The sequence below is a fragment of the Quercus robur genome, chromosome 12 (genome assembly GCF_932294415.1).
Source record: "Quercus robur chromosome 12, dhQueRobu3.1, whole genome shotgun sequence".
NCBI classification, from domain to species: Eukaryota; Viridiplantae; Streptophyta; class Magnoliopsida; order Fagales; family Fagaceae; genus Quercus; species Quercus robur.
In genome coordinates this window covers 8,654,991-8,675,849 of record NC_065545.1, presented here as the reverse complement: position 1 = coordinate 8,675,849, position 20,859 = coordinate 8,654,991, and the positions used below count along the sequence as shown (strand labels likewise).

The window sequence follows — 20,859 nt, the reverse complement described above, 5'->3', positions numbered from 1 at the left end:
AACGCACAATCCCAAGCTCAAGGACGGCCTACAGCTCAAACTAGAGTGCTTTTTCTTATTTGTTTATCTATAGTTTTTTTCCATATCGCTTCTTTTTTTTTTTTTTTTTTTTTTTCTTTTCTAAATACAACTATACTGTAACTAACTTTCAGCAGTTGGCTTTCAACCGAAAAACTGCCTCCACCCGCACAGACAAGGTAGGCTTGTGGCGTGCATTTAACAGCTCTTATTTATTGTTTACAGCAACTTATTTGCTTAAAATAACTTTTTATCTCATCTTTAAGCAATAAGCTGCCTACAAAGCAAATTAACAACAGTAAATCCATTTGAAGCCGAAAAGAAGCTGACATTCATACACTTTTATTTTCACGATTACAACAAGGATAGCTATAAAAGGGCTCACAAACTAGAAAGTCAGCTTAAATTTTACTTAGATTCTTAAGAAAAACTCTTAAGAAACCTTTTTTCAGTTCCATTAAGCATTTGTCACAATCTCTACCTAGCTGTTGGTGTCTTCCAAAATTCTGTTGTTTTTAAACTTTGTCAATCTGCAGGTATCAGCAACAGGTGAAACACAGACATCACTCCATGGAAGGCTGCTCCGGTAACTGCCAACAACAAAAATATGAAAAGAGATTCAGGGGCAAGTACCTCTGTACTTTGAATCAAGGTTTTCTGGGCACGATGGTGGAAAAGTTAGACAGATAAGTCACCCTTACTACCACTCTGTTACCATATTTTCTGCAGATTATAAAAGCTAATTTAAGAATTTAAAGGCATCATTGCTAATGACCCTCCTCCCTTAGTAAAAACAGTGTTCAAGGATGAGTTTGTGGATCCAAAACTCATAGGGTGCATAACTTACCAATCAACCAAAACAATCTCCCTCCCAGATAAGCTAAGATGTAATTGCATGCAGAGAAAAAACACATGTAACATCTTGAAAGCACAGGGGAATCCAAAGACACATACAAATTAAAAAACAGCTCACTAAGGGGTTCAAAAACTTAAAAGACACGTTCTGGCTAAAAGCTGAAAGTGACTTATCCATCATGTCAGCATATGTCTTTGCTCTAGGAAGAGTAGTAATTGCATTTTTTTTTTCTTAACCATTTAGATTGCTTGATCTGAAGGCAAAAATCAAAATAACTCTGGCTTGTTCTTAACCATCCAAAGCTTGTTCTTCATCCCAACAGAGGCCTCATCCACTATATAATATCATGCTCAATTGAGCATTTGCTCTGCATATGGTATTTTTTGAGTGAAGTAACTCTTATCTACACTCCTGCCTAAGGTCGGTTTCACTTTGTTGCCAGGTATTTGCTTGATCACTACACATAACAACTCTTTCTTGTCTGATATCCCCCAGTCAGAGCTCATCTTCCACAGATGAGCATATAATGTCACAGACTAAGTAATTAAATTATTTTGAGACTTAACTTCTCACTATACCTCAACTTTCTATCTTTCAGATGGCTCACTGTCCCTCACCCCTCCCCCCCCCCCCCCCCCCCCCCAACACCCCCCCAAACAAAAAAAAAAAAAGAAAAAGAAAAAAAGAAAGAGTTTCTAATCCCTCTGATGCTTCTTTTTTTTCCTGTCTTTACATTAAAAAGATGTGAATCTAGGGTCCTAAAAGTAAATCAATGCATGAGCATAAAAAAGAAACTCTAAAGAGATTTTCTTGCTTCCAAATTCTTTGGTAACCTAACATGCACACTACTAAACCACCAAAATATCTACAGCTCTTCTGAGAGACTGAGAACCTATCATACTTCTGTAACTTTTTGGAATACTTCTGGGATACTTGCTGTACAATTGAGGTAGATCCTCTTCATCAACATAACTACCTACTTATCAATAAATAAATAAAGAGCAAAGAGCAATCTTTTTCTTCTCCTTTGATTGGTATGTTTACATCCACACCTTGTGGGTCATAAACCCACAACCACATCCTCCACCCCATTCTTACAGGAAACCCAAAAATCATTTTAGAGGTCTAGTTTAGAGTTTTCTGTCAAATTCAACCCTCAAGATGCATTAATATTATAGAAATGATAAGTCTGAAGGAGTTGTTTAGGGTTAGAGAAAGAAACCAACATAGTGACCTCAACTGATAAGGGCGGCCATGACGCCATGTAATACTAAGGATGATCATTAAGAGAAATGAGGACTTCAATCTCAAATTAGAACCACTAGAACGCATGCATGACCGCATTCCCATAAAAAAAACCATGATCCGTGAGATTGGACAATAAAGTACTGCAAACATGAAAAATGGCTATGCAAACCACATTTCAATTTTCAAACACAACAACCTGAACAAAGTGACAATTACAACTTCACCTATTACCAGTTTGATACATAATGTCCCATTCAATCATGCAAAAATTCCAGGAAAAGAATAAAATAGTCTTCTAATTCTAATTCATATTTTCATCTCAGGTATGTCAATATAATATCCAAAAAAAGAATTAACTGCACATTCAACTCAAATTAAAGCCATTAAAAGCTACTATCATAAGTTCTCAACAAAACAATGATCATAACAAAATCATTTTGAAATACAGTTCCACGAGTAGGCGAAAAGCAAACCAACCTTTCTCATTTAGTCGAAAGCATCTTGCAAACTTGTTGATTCTCCACAATCTGATTAATTGCATCTCTAAACTTATAATAGTCCTCAACTTTATTATAAATCTGATGCGAAATTCGAGTATATCCTGTGATCAATCCATCCTTATCCCTCGGCTCATTCTCGCCGTCATCCTCATTCGGAGGCCGGTAATATATCGGTACTTCAACCTTATACTTCTCCCTCAAATGTGACCGCAACGAAAATGCATCGTCATCGCTCGTAACGCAGAGTTTCGAGGGCAATGCCACCATGATCATGCTTGCACACATCTCCGGCGGCGAGCCTAAGCTCGTCCCCCAAGATTCCGCGAGCATTTTCCCCATCTTCACCACTTGTTCGTGGTTTCTAGCCATGATTCCCTCAATGCCGCCTTCGAATCGGTTCACAAATTCGATTATCGTCGGGATAACGAGCTGTGGGCTATAGTCTCGGGTTCCGATCCACGAGCTCTCGATCGGGAGTCCGTTACCGTACTCGTGAGAAACCACGGGGTGGTGCATTGTGGAGGAGGACGAGTTCGATTTCCGGCAATAGAGAAACGCCACCGAAGGCGGAGCGAAGAACCATTTGTAGAGGTTGCTGACGTAGAAATCGGCGCCGATTTCTTGAACATCGATGGGAACACTTCCGATTGCGTGGGCGGCGTCGACGAATACTTGATCCACGCCTTGCGCTCTGCAGATTTCGACGAGTTCGCGTACCGGAACAAGAACCGATGGCATTGACGTGATGTGATCGATGATCGCCAATCGAACTTTCCCGCCGTTGGATTTCGCTTTGGACAATCCTTTTCGGAACTCGGCGATGATTTCGGAGTCGGAGTTGACAGGAAACGGAAGGCGGACCTCGATGACGGAAGCGCCGGCGCGCGTGACGTAAGCTTGGATTGATTTCTTGATAGCCGGAAAAGCGCAGTGAAACATGACAACGGTGTCGTTTACTTGAGAAAACCGGCGCCCGACTTGCTGAAGAACGATGGCGGCGGCGGTGGTGGCGTTATCGACGAGGGAGATCTCGTCGAGGTCGGAGGCGTTGATTAGGGTTTTGACAACGGCGCGTGACTTAGACAAATTGGGGCGGAGCGTGGAGAAGTAGAAGTGGTCGGGTTGTTTGAGGAAACGGAGCTGCCAGGTGCGTTGAGCGGCGATAATGGATTCGGGGCAGCACCCGAAACTGCCGTTGTTGATTCGGGCCGTGCCCGGTTCGTGGTGAGAGAATTCAGAAGCGAGGAGGTATTCCGGGTCGGAAATGGACAATTTGAGGAGTTTGGGCTTTTTGGCGACGTGGTCGCCATTTCGAAGGTCTTCTTTTTCGCCCATGGATTCCGAATGAAATGAAATGAATTCCTATGGATTATGAGAAATTTTTACACGAAAACTTTCATACACTACACACACCCTCTCTCACTAGTCCTTGCCTTGGTGTTGGTGATAAGCATCGTAGGAGAGAGAGAGAGAGAGAGAGAGAGAGATGAGTGCAAGTGTGACCGTGTTTGCGTGTGGGCGCGCACGTGCGGTACTACGACGTCGTCTGCCCGGCCCGCCGCGTCTCCTGGGTCCTGTCACCTGTGGACCAATATATATATATTCTTATTTTCGATTAGAGAAATGCTATGTTTACAATATTTCTACAACATTTCTACAACAAATCCTAAGTGGCAAGTTGTTACTAGTTGTTATTGTTGGGGTAAAAAAGTAATCTTAGTGTTAGTTTTAAATTTGAACCAATAACAACTAACCACCCATGATTTGTTGTAAAAATGTTGTAAAAATGTTGTAGACGTAGCATATCTCTTTGGATTAAGATATAATTATAAGATGCACAACTTACATTACTTAATTTAACAATTGATTAATTGAATGACCAAAAATGTGATTATTCCTTTAAATATGGAACGATAGTTAATGATTCATCCAAAAAAGATAGCTAATGTAATGAACATTTATTTAGGTCATAATTTGTGAAATGGAATATTCTTTTATAAGAAATATGGAAATTTCTATTATTAAAATAGCTTCTTTTGTGTGTGTGTGGATCAAAGGACCTTATGAGAAAAAGGAAAGTTTTTGTCTCTTAAGAAATGCAAGGGGTGCATATATTTATATTAATTAATAATCTGATTTTGCTCAATTTGTTTTTTATACAAGATAGAATTTCTACTTTTACCTAATTTAATCTAAGTGTATATATGTGTGAAGCTCCCTCTTAGAAACTTGAACCCCGGCTCTTACTCCCCACACCCCATAAGCATTTATACTTGTAGAGTGACCATCGCACCAAAAGTTTGCTCAATTTGTTGACTCTTCTTGTAAAGGTTGATATTATATATAAACTGAAATGACATTAATAGAATGGACATAGATTTGAATCACTCCCTCTGGCTGAAATGGAGGGAACAAAAGAACCTATTCTTATAGTATAATTTAATACTGTGTTGAATACTTGAATGGTTTAAGAAAAGGAATAAAAAAAAAGATAGTGTGTTGAGTATTTCACTTTCTTTTGTACCACTACTGGTGGCTCTTTGCCATTTCGTGCTTCACATTATTATTATTTTTTTAGAGGGTTCAAATGATAGTTTAGTATTAGTGGTATTATTTGTAGTATTCTATATATGTGCTTAAGATGCTTGTTAAGAATTTTGAACATCCTGCCAAAAACAAAAAGAGAGAGAAAAAAAAAAACATTTTTAACGCAAAATCTTAAGAATTTCATGAAACATTAAGAATTGCTAAACTAAAAGCTAGCCTAAGGTTTGTACTTCATATTCATATGCTTCATTTTTTATTTTTTTATTTTTTTGTGTATATTTGATTAACAAAAGGTAAAAAAGTTTTTATCTAAAATTAAGATTGAACTTCAATCGAGTAGTGTGCAATGAACTGAGAATGTTAGGTGAAGATGATAAAATATAGAGCCTGATGGGCCTACCTTAATGGGCCTGATGGACTGGAACTGTTGGGCCTGTGTAAAGATGATCCCATGCGCTGTGAAGGCCCATCGCTGACAGACATAGTAAGGGCCCATGATCCGAAATCTCTATCGCCTAGAAAAGCCCTAAGATCTGAAAATGGAAATCCTTGCTCACCACGCTCAGGAGAATTTGTATTAGAGTCCCACATGGAAAAGATTTGGAGATCAAGAACAAAAGCCAACTCTCTACCACTATAAAAGGACTAACACCTTCGCAAATCAAGGTACGTTTTTAATTGACCCTCTCTAGCGCTCTAGAGTAAAGAGAAGAATTCTAACTTGACCTTCGGAGAGTGTTTGGCCGGCACCACACCGGTGCTCTCTAAAGGTTTTCTTTCGATCGCTCTTGTTGTGCAGGTTCGCTTTGAGTCGCGAGTACAGTGTGACCTATTGGTGATAATTTTCAACGTCATCAGTTGGCGCCGTCTGTGGGAATCGCGTAGCACTTCATCGCTTCCTAGACAAAAGAGTCACATGGTAGCTCAATGGCAACCACGAATGACGTTCAAGAAGAAGAAGCCCCTACGACTGCCCTTGAGAAACAGGTCAGGACGCTCGCCACAGCCGTGGAGCGCCTCACCAAACAAAACCGCGACCTAGAAGAGCAGCTGAACCAAAAGAATGCGGCGGTCAATGACCAAGGCGCGGATCAAGAAGGGACCAGCGCTGAAAGGAGAAATCAGGACGGACCACAGGAGAGTAACGCCCCGAGCAGACCAGTGCGACGGGACACTAGCATCCCTTCCCTGACGGATACGGCTCCACAACCCATCATCGTGGAGATGCAGGCGATGAAGGAACAGATGGAAGTAATGATGAACGCTCTTAAGGGGCGAGTGTCAAGTGATCTTGATGACCTTGTCAACCGGACTGACTCGCCATTCACGACAACCGTCAACTTCTTCCCCCTGCCGAGTAAGTTCCGCATGCCAAATATGGATAGTTATGACGGAGTCAAGGACCCTCTAGATCACCTAGAGACCTTCAAGACCCTGATGCACCTTCAGGGGGTGGCAGACGCGATTATGTGCAGGGCCTTTCCTACAACCCTAAAAGGCGCAGCAAGGATTTGGTTCAGCCGGCTAGCACCCAACTCCATCAGCATCTTCAAGGAACTGAGTGCTCAATTTACTACGCACTTCATCGGAGGACATCGGTATAGAAAATCCACGAGTTGTTTAATGAATATCAAGCAGCGAGAGGAGGAGACGTTACGGGCCTACATATCACGCTTCAATAAAGAAGCGCTCTCGATCGACGAAACCGACGACAAGATACTGGTAGCAGTATTCACGAATGGGCTGAAAGGGGGTAAGTTTTTGTTCTCCCTATACAAAAACGACCCAAAGACCATGTCGGAGGTGCTTTACAGGGCCACCAAATATATGAACGCTGAAGACGCGCTATTAGCCCGAGAAGATAGACCCAAGAAAAGAGACAGACAAGAGGATCCCTGACAGGACCAGGGGCGGAAGAGAGGAAGGATGGGAGACCGAAGGGAGGACAAACGTCCAAAACCCACGGGCGGAAGGTTCACAAATTTCACCCCGTTAACCGCTCCGATAGACCAAGTTCTAATGTAGATTAAGGACGAAGGGTCCTTGACGTTTCCAGGAAAGTTGAAGAGTGATCCCAACAAAAGGTCCAGAGACAAATATTGCCGCTTCCACCATGACCATGGTCACGACACGGTCGATTGCTTCGACTTGAAGCAACAAATCGAAGCCCTTATCCGACAAGGGAAGCTGAAGAAGTTCGTTAGTAAGGAGAGAACGGATCAACCCCCGCAAGAACAACACCCCTGCCGAGAAAACGAGCGACCAAGACCCCCATTAGGGGACATAAGGATGATAATCGGAGGAACGGCTGTGGCCGGATCGTCAAAAAAGGCTCGCAAAATATACCTTCGAATGGTACAAAATGTCCAGTTGGCGGGTACAGTGCCAAAGATAGCAAGAAGGGAAGGACCCATTATCGAGTTCTCGGAAGAGGATGCACGGCGCCTACACCATCCACACAACGATGCCCTCGTCGTCAGCATGCGGGCAGGCGACTACAACATGCACCGAGTGTTGGTCGACAACGGCAGCTGAGCCGATATCTTGTACTATCCGGCGTTCCAGCAAATGAGGATTGACAGGGAACAGCTAATACCGACAAACGCCCCGCTCGTTGGTTTCGGAGGGAGTAGGGTATTCTCTTTGGGCGCGGTCACGTTATCGGTGACAGTAGGAGATTACCCCCAACAAATCACCAGGGACGTGACATTCTTGGTGGTCGACTGCTCGTCCGCCTACAATGCTATTCTTGGACGATCTACGCTCAACTCGTGGAAGGCGGTAACATCAACTTACCACCTAATGATCAAGTTCCCAACGGAGTATGGGGTAGGAGAGCTACGCGGAAGTCAAGTTGCCGCACGAGAATGCTATGTAGCTATGATGGAAATGGAAGACCAAATCCAGGCCTTGAACATAGAAGAGCACCGAACGATGGCAGAACCCACAGAGAAGCTAGAGGAGATAACTCTCGACAGTTCCAATCCAGACAGAACAACCAAGATCGGAACGCTCGCCAAACCCGCAATCCGTCAAGAGCTCGTAGCTTTCTTGAGGAGCAATAAGGATGTGTTCGCCTGGAGCCATGACGATATGCCAGGAATCGATCCCTTGGTCATGGTACATAAATTGAATGTATAGCCCTCATTTCCACCCTTCCGACAAAAGAAGAGAGTGTTCGCACCGGAACGAGACCAAGCAATAGCGGAAGAGGTCCACAAACTCCAAGAGGCAAGCTTCATCAGGGAAGTCTACTATCCCGATTGGCTGGCGAATGTGGTAATGGTGAAGAAAGCGAGCGGCAAGTGGCGGATGTGCGTGGATTTCACCGATCTTAACAAAGCGTGCCCCAAAGATAGCTATCCCCTTCCATGGGTCGACGTCCTAGTAGACTCGACGGCTCAACACCAATTACTAAGCTTCATGGATGCTTTCTCGGGTTATAACCAGATCCGCATGCACGAGGCCGATCAGGAAAAGACTTCGTTCGTAACCAGTCAAGGACTCTTCTGTTACAAAGTAATGCCATTCGGCCTGAAGAATGCGGGGGCAACATACCAAAGGCTAATGAACAAGATGTTCACGCAGCAAATCGGGAGGAATGTCCAAGTCTATGTCGACGACATGCTGGTGAAGAGCCGGAAAGAGGAAGACCACCTGGAAGATCTTAGGGAAACATTCGGTACGCTTCGATCCTACAACATGAAACTCAATCCGGGAAAGTGCGCATTCGGCGTAACGGCAGGCAAATTCCTAGGATTCATGGTATCCCAGAGGGGGATTGAGGCTAACCCGGACAAAATCCGAGCCATAGTAGAGATGCCCCCCCCCCCCCCCGCGAAATGTGAAGGAGATACAAAACCTTAACGGCAATATAGCAGCATTAAATAGATTCGTGTCGAGAGCCACGGACAAGTGCTTGCCCTTCTTTCGCACACTAAAGAAGTCTTTCGAGTGGACGGACGAGTGTCAACGAGCATTCGAGGAATTAAAAGCATACCTATCTTCACCACCCCTATTGAGTCCCTCGCAACCTGGTGAAGAACTTTTCCTCTACTTGGTTGTCTCCTCTGTCGCAGTCAGCGCGACCTTAATTAGAGAAGAGGATAATGCACAGAAGCCTGTATACTACGCCAGCCGGGCGCTCCGCGGAGCCGAAGAAAGATACCAACCTATGGAGAAACTCGCTTTTGCATTGGTCACGGCGGCTCGCAAGCTCAAACCCTACTTTCAAGCCCATACTGTGAACGTAAAGACCGACAAGCCCTTGCGAAGGGCACTGAGTAATCCTGAAGCCGCAGGTCGACTGACGCTGTGGGCAATAGAAATGAGTGAGTTTGATATCAAGTACCGTCCACGTGTGGCCATTAAAGGACAAGCTGTAGCCGACTTCATAGCAGAGTTTACGCGCGACGAGGACAAGGGGGCAGAAGAATCCCCCCAGTGGAGCATCTACACCGACGGATCATCCAATCGGCGAGCTGGAGGGGCCGGCATAGTATTGCTGTCACTTGAAGGAGACAAGATTGAATGTATGGTCCGTCTCGACTTCGCCATTACCAACAATGAAAAAAAATACGAAGCAATGGCGGCAGGACTCGACCTAGCCAAAGCCGCCGGAGCTGAAAGTGTGGTCGTTTACTGCGACTCTCAAGTCGTGACCAATTAAGTAAACGGAGATTATGAATGCAAGGGGGAAAGGTTGAAGAGATATCTTGATCAAGTAAGGGCGAAAGTCGACGGGCTAAAAGCGATGGTCGTCCAAATCCCCAGGGGAGAAAATGAGCTCGCCGATCGGCTAGCCAAAGCCGCTTCAGCAGAACATATGATGACACCGGGTAATGTACTTTCCTTTGTTCAACTTTTTCCACTAATAGACCCCGACAACATGCAGGAGATACGCTCCGAAAGAAACTGGACTACACAGATAACTTTATACTTAAAGGACGGGTTACTGCCAGAAGAGAAGGAGGCAGCGAGAAAGCTAAAAGTCCGAGCGGCAAGGTTCGTCTTGATAAAAGACATTCTTTACAAGAGAGGTTTCTCCCGTCCTTATCTAAGATGCCTCGGGGTTGAAGAGGCAGACTACGTAATGAGGGAAGTACACGAAGGGATATGCGGGAACCATTCTGGATCGCGGTCGTTGGTGCACAAACTGGTACGAGTTGGGTATTACTGGCCAACCATGCAGAAGGATGCTGAGTCTTACGTTAAAAGCTGCGACAAATGCCAGAGATTCAGCAATTTTATCGGACAGCCTGCTGAGGAGCTAACCCCTATAACGGCTCCATGGCCGTTCGCTCAGTGGGGACTAGATATCATGGGACCTTTCCCAACGGTGGTAAGGCAGCTAAAGTTCTTGGTAGTGGGTATTGACTACTTCACAAAATGGGTAGAAGCGGAAGCCTTGGCCACCATTACAGAAAAGAACATTAGAAGTTTTGTCTGGCGGTGCATCGTATGCAGGTTTGGTATTCCTAGAGTTCTTGTCTCCGATAACGGGAGGCAGTTCGACAACGGCCACTTCCGGGATTTCTGCACACAGCTAGGAATAAAAAACCACTACTCATCACCCGCCCATCCTCAGGCTAATGGCCAGGTTGAAGTCACGAACCGATCCCTGTTAAAGATTATCAAGACTCGGCTCGAGGGGGCAAAGGGCATATGGCCCGAAGAATTGCCGAGCATACTGTGGGCATACAGGACAACGGCGAGGACCCCAACAGGAGAAACGCCATTCCGACTGACATACGGGAGCGAGGCCGTCATCCCAGCAGAAGTTGGGCTCACAAGTTACAGGGTTCACAACCATGACGAGAGCAGGAATGACGAATCTATGAGGCTACAGCTGGACCTGATAGATGAGGTTAGGTCGGCGGCGGAGCAAAGGATCGCTAGATACCAGGATCGCATGGCCAGACATTACAACTCCCGGGTCCGACACAGAAACTTCCAAGTAGGAGACCTCGTACTCAGGAGGGTCATGGGTGCAACTAGAGACCCTACACAGGGAAAACTCGGCCCCAACTGGGAAGGACCTTATAGAGTTACGTCATGGAAAAGGAGAGGAACATACCACCTGGAGACAACAGATGGAGAGAAGCTACCGCATCCATGGAATGCCGAGCATTTGAGAAAATACTACCAGTGATAGTAACACGGTGAACAACAACCAATTTTCTTTTTGGCTTTTTAAGCTTTTTATAAGTTTTTCTTTTAACTGTTTTTCTTTTGCTACAATCTTGTCGTGCCTTTTTTAAGCCCAAGGGGGCAGGCACTTTTCCTTTACGCATTTCTATAATCAGATACAATTTTGATCTTCTACTTGGATGTCATTACAATTGTCCACAAAGTTAACGAAAACTAAATAAAGTCCACAAGGTGGACGGATCACCCTACAAGGACGATCACTTTAAGTCCACAAGATGGACGGAGACAAAATAAAGTCCACAAGATGGACGAATGATCCTAAAGGGGTGATAACATCTTACAGGGATGATAACTTAAAGTCCGCAAGATGGACGGATACAAAATAAAGTCCACAAGATGGACGGATCATCCTAAAGGGATGATAACATCCTACAGGGATGATAAAAGTCCACAAGACGGACGGATACAAAATGAAGTCTACAAGATGGACGGAGCATCCTACAGGGATGATAACATCCTACAAGGATGATAACTTAAAGTCCGCAAGATGGACGGATATAAAATGAAGTCCACAAGATGGACGGATCATCCTAAAGGGATGATAACATCCTACAGGGATGATAAAAGTCCACAAGACGGACAGATACAAAATGAAGTCCACAAGATGGACGGAGCATCCTACAGGGATGATAACTTAAAGTCCGCAAGATGGATGGATATAAAATGAAGTCCACAAGATGGACGGATCATCCTAAAGGGATGATAACATCCTACAGGGATGATAACTTAAAGTCCACAAGATGGACGGACACAAAATAAAGTCCACAAAATGGACGGACCATCCTACAGGGATGATATCATCCTACAGGGATGCTTACTTGAAATCCACAAGATGGATGGATACAAAATGAAGTCCGACGGATCGTCCCAGAAGGATAATCACATAGTCCACAAGATGGACGGATCGCCATAACGGTAAAAGAACGTGTCCGCGAAGTGGACGGACCACCGACTACGTTAAAATTTTTTACAAGTCCATTAAAAGGACGGTACATTTAAAAGTCATAAACAATTCCACAAAGTGGACGGATAACCACGACAATGAAAGGGCTGTCCACAAAGCGGACGGATCATCAAAACGGTTAGAAAAGCCAACCATGAAATAAACGGTCATGCTAAATGTAAAACACCACAAAGCAGACAGATAGTATATCCATAAGTCCATCTAATAGACGGATCCAATTAGAAGTAAGACCACTACCAGAAAGTGGACGGATCCTCATAATAAACTTCTTTAAAAGTAGACGGAAAAGGAAAATCCTCACGGATGCAAATGCTCAATCAACAACGAAAATATGCATAAACGTAATCAAAGGAAAAAACATTGTTCGATATGAAGGCTAACATAAAACAGAAATAAATGTTTAAATTACACATTTTAGCCTACCACTCCAAACAGGAACAAACTATCCTCAAAATATAAGAATTACAGAATTTCAATCAACTTTCTTCGGGTGGGCATCCGGAACATCCTTCGGCAAGGTTGACGCTCCGTCGTCCTGAGCTGTACCGTCTCCAAAGAGGTCCTTCATATTTTCGGAAGCTACGGGAAGAGCAGAAGTCTGGCCTTGGTCGTCAACTTTGATCATTGACACATCCAGTTCGGGGTAGGCCTTCTTGACCTGACGGAGCGAGTTGTCAAAGCCTTGCAGGAAAGAGTCTGCCAGCTCGCTCAACAAGGAGTCTGAGTCGCGGTACTCCTTGACGGCTACCTCTTTAGCATGACGGATCTCCTCCTTCATTTCCTTGATCTCCTTCTCCTTCTTCTCTATAACCGTCAACGCCTCGTCCGACTTCTGCTCCAGCTCTTTCCTTGCCTTCTCAGAAAGCTCCAGCTTCTTCTCCATATTGGATCTCCATTTATGGAGTTGACCAAGCTCTTCCTTCGTCTGTTCCACCTTTGCTCGCACCCGGTCCAAAGTAGACTCACGATTGAGACACCGGTCCAGTAATCCCTTCATCATGACCAAGGACTACAAACAAAAAGAGAGCCCGTCACATAATGTACTAAACAACGAAAAAGAGAAACAAACATATTTGACGGACACAACTCACCTGAGCAACAGCAAAGAGGCCCGTCTCTCCCATAGCCTCCGTCGAGTGGTTTCCCAGATCCTCATAATCTTCCGCCGTAATAATGGACGACAGCTTCTCCAACGCATACTTGGAGTCGTCACGGAGGAGGGGAGGAGGTCTCTCCTGTTTAGAGTCTGGGGCCGTCATGAAACCTTTTCCCGTCCCATGCTTAGCTGGGGTGACGGTCTTGGCACCCTCAGCCATCAAGCCAACCACAGGTTCAAGAGAGATCTTGGGTTGCTTAAACGGACTGTCAGATTTTGATGTCGGTTTCCTCTTCGGGGCTGAAGCCGACCCCTTAGGTACCACCTCGCCAGATTCCTTCTTCTTGACGGCTTGAGATTTAATTAAAGCTCTTCTTTTTGCGTCTTCCATCTCTGCAAATAATGACGGATGAAATTAAACTAAGTAAAGTTAAATGAATGTCAAAGTAAAGTCGACGGGCTTACGTCTATGAACTCGCTCGTCGTATCTAATAGCCTCTTGGGTGGGCTCAGGACCGTCACAGTACCAATGTATGGTCTTCGGATTCACCAACTTAGCCCAGGTCCTTTCCTCCGGCTTAGTTTTTCTGCAAATCTTTTCAAGGAAACTAAATTCCTCAAGGCTAACTTGCGGGCGCCGTCTACCTGCAGAGAAAGACGATCAAGATATATACATAAAAATGGACAGATATGAAAAGCATTACAAGATTAAGACGGGTGCATACACGATTGATTTATTACTGCCCAGGTTGTGTCAACGGGCATGTACTCCGTCTCCCCTGGACGGTTCATCCATCTGTCACCCTCCAGGAAGAAGTAACGACTCTTCCAGTCTCTATTTGAGTCTGGGGTCTCAAAGATCACCTTCAACAAGGGGCTTCGACTAGCAAAACTATACATCCCCCTTGATCCAGAAATCTCGTCTGGACGGTAACAGTGAAGAAATTCACGGACCGTCAGTCTCCTTTCTCCATTCGACATTGCACTATAAAGAATCTCCATGGCTATGAAGACCCTCCAGGCGTTAGGAGATATCTGGGTGACGGACAACCCCAGATAGTGCAAAAGTTCCCTATGAAGTGTAGAGAGGGGGAACCGAAGTCCTGCCTTCAACGCCTGCTCGTATACTCCGACACCCTCTACCCCGTCATAATAACGCTTCTCCGACACATAGGGTAGACGGATGGAAATGTAGTCCGGGATTTGGAAGTTGGTTCTAAAAGTACTGAAATGTCTCTCCCTGATGACGGATGTGAACCTATGTACTGTCCACTCTGGTAACATGATGAACTGCCTTAGTCCATCAGCACCTACAACAGACTCTAGTGCTTGATTCCCGTTGTCATCAGAACCTTCTATTTCAACTATCTCCATATCCTCATTTGTTGAGGATGAAGAGGAGGCAGACGGACTCCTATCTTCGCCGGGACTCTCTTGGTCTTTATGACCAGACGGGTATACATCCTCGTATTCCGTCCCGTCACGAACCACCGACTGGTTACTTGACGCACTAGACATTTCCTACAATTGACGATGAAACCTAAGACTGACAGGTTTGAAAGTATTGACGGGTATAGTAAGCCTAACAACAATGCAAGGATGGAAATGTAACTTGACTATGGTATTAAAGTAAGTACTTACCACACTTAGCAGAGGATAGGTGACGGTTGGTGTAATCGGTAGATACTCGCCCTCGACGGAGTTCTCTGACAAGGTTGACGGCTTCACTCTGACAAACGATTTATGGTTGAAAATAGTAAAAATGGGAGAGTGAGGCGCCTTATATATATAGGAGATGCACGGAAAACGAAGCGACGCTTCGATCCTATACAATGGCCATTCAGAGATTGACACATGGCATGCTCAATAAATGTTGACAACCTGTCAGCACGCATCAACAGATTGTACCCTTCATGGAACCGTCAACTTTACGAATCTTCTTCTGACGGGTTGATCCATCTAGAACCGTCATCCTTTCTTGCATTAATTCGTCAACCAGTTGTGACTATAAACTTAAAACCTTTTTTTTGTCTCATGGGTTTCGTTCCGTCATAAAAAATACCCGTCATACCCTTACGTTAGGATCGTCACCCCATTGATCCTTTGTCCTAAAAGCTGACGGACCATTGGGGTGAAGGGGGCAACTGAAGATGATAAAATATAAAGCCTGATGGGCCTACCTTAATGGGCCTGACGGACTGGAACTGTTGGGCTTGTGTAAAGATGATCCCATGCGCTGTGAAGGCCCATCGCTGACAGACATAGTAAGGGCCCATGATCCGAAATCTCTATCGCCTAGAAAAGCCCTAAGATCCGAAAATGGAAATCCTTGCTCACCACGCTCAGGAGAATTTGTATTAGAGTCCCACATGGAAAAGATTTGGAGATCAAGAAGAAAAGCCAACTCTCTACCACTATAAAAGGACTAACACCTTTGCAAATCAAGGTACGTTTTTAATTGACCCTCTCTAGCACTCTAGAGTAAAGAGAAGAATTCTAACTTGACCTTCGGAGAGTGTTTGGCCGGCACCACACCGGTGCTCTCTAAAGGTTTTCTTTCGATCGCTCTTGTTGTGCAGGTTCGCTTTGAGTCGCGAGTACGGTGTGACCTATTGGTGATAATTTTCAACGTCATCATTAGGTATCAAAATAGCTATGTGCGATGAGCATGGGAACTCAATTAACATTAAACTCCAAGGACAACCTTGTAAGAGAACTCTTGTCAACCTTGTTAAAACACAATTTCCATAAATATTTAACAAAACTCAATTTAAGATCATGTTGCATCAATCTCAATAATTTATCCCGAAATTTAATCTATGAACAGCTATTTAATAAATTTACTAATGTATTGTTCATCAAAACACCAAATAAAAATATTTTTATCTCTCTCTCTCTATCTCTCTCTCTCTCTCTCTCTGGAAAGGAAGGAGGAGATCAAAATGGAGTGAAGCAGAGCTTGACGTATCACGACAAAGCTATCAACGATGGCTAAATCATAAGATCCGAGCTCCAAGTTCTAATTCATTTGGTATTATACCAATCTCGCTTGGTTTGGTATCGATACGAGTTTCGATCTATTGTGAAGAGGGAAAATTACAACTGGTAAATTTGTGAATGTGAAAGGAGAAGGCGTTGTTGTGAAATGGAAGGGGGGGGGGAAGTGAAAAAAAATATTTATTTATTTATTTTATTAGAGAGAAAAAACATCTATATATATTAATAGGTAAAACTCTAAGAAAATTCAATTAGATTCTAAAATTGAGCTCTAATTTTGTGTCATGTGTTCTAAAATTTATCTTAATTTTGATGCACAAATACTTACTACACGCTAAAATTGAAGGGACTAAGCAAAATTGAGCTCTAATTTTGTTGCCATTTGTCCCAAAATTTTTCTTAATTTTGATGCACAGATACTTACTACACGCTAAAACCGAAAGGACCAGGCATTAGAAACGAGAGAAAGATAAAAAATGAAATTATTTAGAGGGGCACATGAGATATACGTCCGTTGGCAAAATGTGGTGAAAAGGATAGCTACCTCTCTCTCTCTTCACTCTAAAACCTTTTTAGAGATCTCAATCCATTGCGTGCAGGATCTTTCGTGAGACAAAAACCATGACCAACTTCTCCATGAAATCAGATCCAAAAGGTTTGTCTGCTAAGGCCCTGCCTCTTCTTCTTTTGATTAGATCCAAATTATACAAAATTTTAAGTTATGGTTTCAATTATTGTTAAAACAATCAAATAGCTTATGATGTTCAATTTGTAAAAATTGAATTGTTGTTGAATTTTTATATTAAATTTAATTAATGGTTTGCTATATTTGGTTCTGATTTTGATTTTTGAGTTGTTTAGTTAAGTGCAAAGGCTCTTAGCAAGAGTAAAAGAGGGAAATTGACAAACTATCTTTTCTTCTTCTTCATTTTTTTTTTTTTTTTTTTTTTTTGCTAGGTTACCTGCCTTTGTACCTTTATTTTCAATTTTTAATTTTTCAATACGTTCTCACTCTTTAATTTTTTACATCATTCACTCTGGAACAATTATTGAAACTAATGCGTTTGTTCTTGGACCAATGCAAAAGATATTGGTTCATCAAGATTGGCAATGTTTATATCTTTGTTGATATCCAACCTATTTATTTTGTTCAATATATGTTGACCGTTTCAAGTCATATATATCAATTACGTGGCAAAAAGATTTAAACTTTGTTAGGGATTGATTTCCATTCTGCATTCAATATATTTGAAAGAATGTTTATGAAAACGAGTGAGATATATAATTGGCAGTAGTGGGTATTATAAAAGGATATATTTGTTCTGTCGCTAATAAACATGGTTCCCCAAAAATGATTCTCTGGATGCTAAATTAATCTATTATAAGAAAAATATAGACTATAGATTTAGAATGACTTAGACGATGGTGATGAAGATGATCGCAAGAGGTACCCACTCAATTCCCTTCAAAACAACATTCAATTCCACAGCTCTTAATTCTTTTCTGTATTTCAGTCTTATGCTGTCTCTATTCATTCCTTGAGAGTTTTCAGAATGGAGTCTCTAAACATGAATGCCAGACTGTGGTCAAATCTTTTTTCTTAGCATTGACCTTTAATTTTACCTCTTAAAAAATTGCCTGCAAGATGTTTGTCAAATGCTTGACTATAAGATTTTTGTGACGTAAGGACTTTAAAAGTGTTTGTTTGTTTGTTATTTTTTATTTTTTATTTTTTATAAGTTTCTTTCAAGAATTTTTTGCTATTTTGTTATACGAGTTTGACTTACTTTCAGTACTTTTTTAACTGAAATCTCATTTTGTTATATGGGTTTGGCTTACTTTCAGTACTTTTTTAACTGGAATCTCATTTTGTTTTAATAAAAAACTGTTACATCATCCATTAACTAAATAAAATGTAGAAACTAAAACTCACTACCACATGCCATTATGTATTTAAAATAAAAGGATATATCCAATTAAAAAAATATTAGAGGCAAACCAAACCCACTAAAGATGGAGTTGACAATTTAAATTAAATGGAGCTCTAACATATTGAAGTTTTTTAGGTTTTCTTTATCTCTTAAAGTATCAATTCAAACCTCAAAGCTTAGTATAACAAGGATGAGACTTAGGTCCAGTGCATATCAGAGCTTAGTATAACAAGGATGAGGCTTAGGTCCAATGCATCCAATGCACTGGACCTGTTGAGATGGAGACTTGTGTTCAAAAATAATCACGTGTCATAATCTCAACGAGTCCAGTGGGCACTGGACTCAAACCTCACCCTTTATTTTACTTATGTATGCATAATATCCATTGCATTATGTGGACAATTGATTTGATTCAAAAATCTACATTTGCCTAATTCTAAAATAGAATGTCCTTTTTTGGCTTATTGTATCCATTTCAATGAATCTTAGCACCTTATTTATTTTTTCTTGCATTAGTTTTAACATAGCCAATAATATTGATTCGGACAATTGCAAAATCATTCTGAATCATCCCTCCTCAAATAATAGGACCCCAATGGAAGAAATCAATAACCGATTATTAGTAGGATTATCACTATAGTTCATGTTGTTTGAACCCAAAACATACAACAACTCAAACATTTCCAGGTCATGCAGCAACCTGGTTCAAATGCTATTGCAAATGAGTAAAACAAACCATTGATATGGAATTGCTAGCACAAAACAAAGGTCATGCCTGAAAGAGTTTCAAGTTTCACAAATACAATGCCTACGACCCAATAACTACAGCATGTAATTGTAAAAGGTTTTCGTGCTTTAGAGACAATTACTAAAGCTCCATGATTTAGTTACAACTGATACTAATTTGTTGTTTATGTTCTTATTTTGTTGGTAGGTTGATTGAAGTGACACGTATAAAAAATTTTCCAATGCACCACTTGAATTAGCAACTATCCCTAAAAAATTGAGATCAAAGCACAATATATGAGAAAATCGGTGATATATGAAAGTCAAGGCATAATCAAAATTAAAATTAGCCTCTAATTGTAGTTTAATTTTGTATTAAGTGACCCATTTATAATAATACTCAACAAGAAAGTTGGGATGACCTTCATTAATTATTACTATTATTCAATATTTCCATGCGTAAGCACAGATTACAAGTTAGTTTAAATAAAATAAATAAACAAATGTGTATGTGAATTTAAGTTTGTCAAAAAATCAAAAGTGAAATTTTTAGACCAAATTGGTTAAAATTGCATTAAGGCTTATTTGAGTGCTCTTATAGGGAGGAGGTAGAGATTTATGCCGCTAGAAGAGTTGTGGAGTTTGCATTAGAAATTGGTATACTGGATGCTATTATGGAAGGGATACATTTTTCAAACTGTTGTATATGGCTTATTACATAAATGTTGCATATGGCTTATTACATAAATGAAATACAATATATTTCTCCCTCTTTATATATGTGTAATGTCGCTGCCCCAAAGTCAATCACAATAATCTTGTATTCTTAACTCATGCATCATTATTACTTTATTAGCTGTGAATAGTAGATGCAAAATTTTCATCTATTTTGCGCAAAAAAGCTACTTTTTCTATTTTATACTTATTTTTACAAAACATCTACATCAGATTATCTATTCTACACATTTATTCAATAAAATATTCATTCATTTACAATTTTTTATTTTTCTCTCCCTTACTGCTCCTCTCTCTCATAGATCCAACACTCTTTCACAGACCCAACACGCAAAGGAAAGTAGCAGTTGTTTTCACCAGCGTGCAAGCTCCATTGTTTTCATCAACATCCAATTCCGACGGTCCGGTGATCGAAATGGCTTCGCTTCTTGGATCGGTCTTCTTATGCTCCTCTTAGCACTGAAGATCCAAGTCCTTCAAGCCTTTTTTGTTGCTAATTTTCTTTATTTCTTGTTTGGTTGGTGAGAAAGTGATGGAAAAGAGTAGAAATAGAAGGAAAGATGATTGGCAACCAAAGATCTGTTGATTTTCTTTGTGTTTGGTTAATTTTCTTTATTTCTTGTTTTCTCTGTGTTTTTCTCGGCAACCAAACAAATCCTGTGTAATACTAATTTCTTGTTTTACTTGATTTTGGAAGAAATTTTTTGATGTGGTGTTCTCTGTTGATGCATGGTGTGGCGTTCTCTGATGATCGGCGACAATGAGAGTGAGGTGAGAATGAGAGCAACTAGAGAGATAGAGAGAGAAAAAATCATTAAAATATTAAATGCAAGTGGTACAGTAATCGTGCATATATGCATGGTTACTGTAGCAATTATGCATAAATGCCCAATTTTACACCCACTGATGTGGGTGTTTTTTTGGCCAAAATGTGTATAAGGAATAACTTTTTTCTACTTTGCAAAACTTTACACAAGCTGATGGGGTTGCTCTAAAGAGCTTGGATCGAAATATCAAGTATGTTTAATTGG

The 20,859-nt window shown here is 41.7% G+C and overlaps 1 protein-coding gene and 1 long non-coding RNA gene across 2 annotated transcripts; one reads left to right on the top strand and one right to left on the bottom strand.

Annotated features, from left to right (window-relative positions):
* Positions 1-307: 307 nt before the first annotated feature.
* Positions 308-4,092, bottom strand: LOC126708884 (L-cysteine desulfhydrase). Its single transcript, XM_050408877.1, has 2 exons — positions 2,600-4,092; positions 308-608 (listed from the first exon to the last, which is right to left on the bottom strand). Exon 1 carries the CDS (start codon positions 3,955-3,957, stop codon positions 2,605-2,607), a length of 1,353 nt encoding a protein of 450 aa, XP_050264834.1. The 5' UTR covers positions 3,958-4,092; the 3' UTR covers positions 308-608; positions 2,600-2,604.
* Positions 4,093-16,908: 12,816 nt separating this feature from the next.
* On the top strand, positions 16,909-20,536 carry LOC126710350 (uncharacterized). Its single transcript, XR_007649641.1, has 2 exons — positions 16,909-17,091; positions 20,131-20,536. It is a non-coding gene; the product is annotated as an uncharacterized LOC126710350 (long non-coding RNA).
* The last annotated feature ends 323 nt before the right edge of the window (positions 20,537-20,859 follow it).

What these genes read in the sequence shown, in the direction of transcription:
- LOC126708884 (XM_050408877.1), bottom strand. Translation starts at nt 3,957, where the DNA reads ATGGGCGAAAAAGAAGACCTTCGAAATGGCGACCACGTCGCCAAAAAG.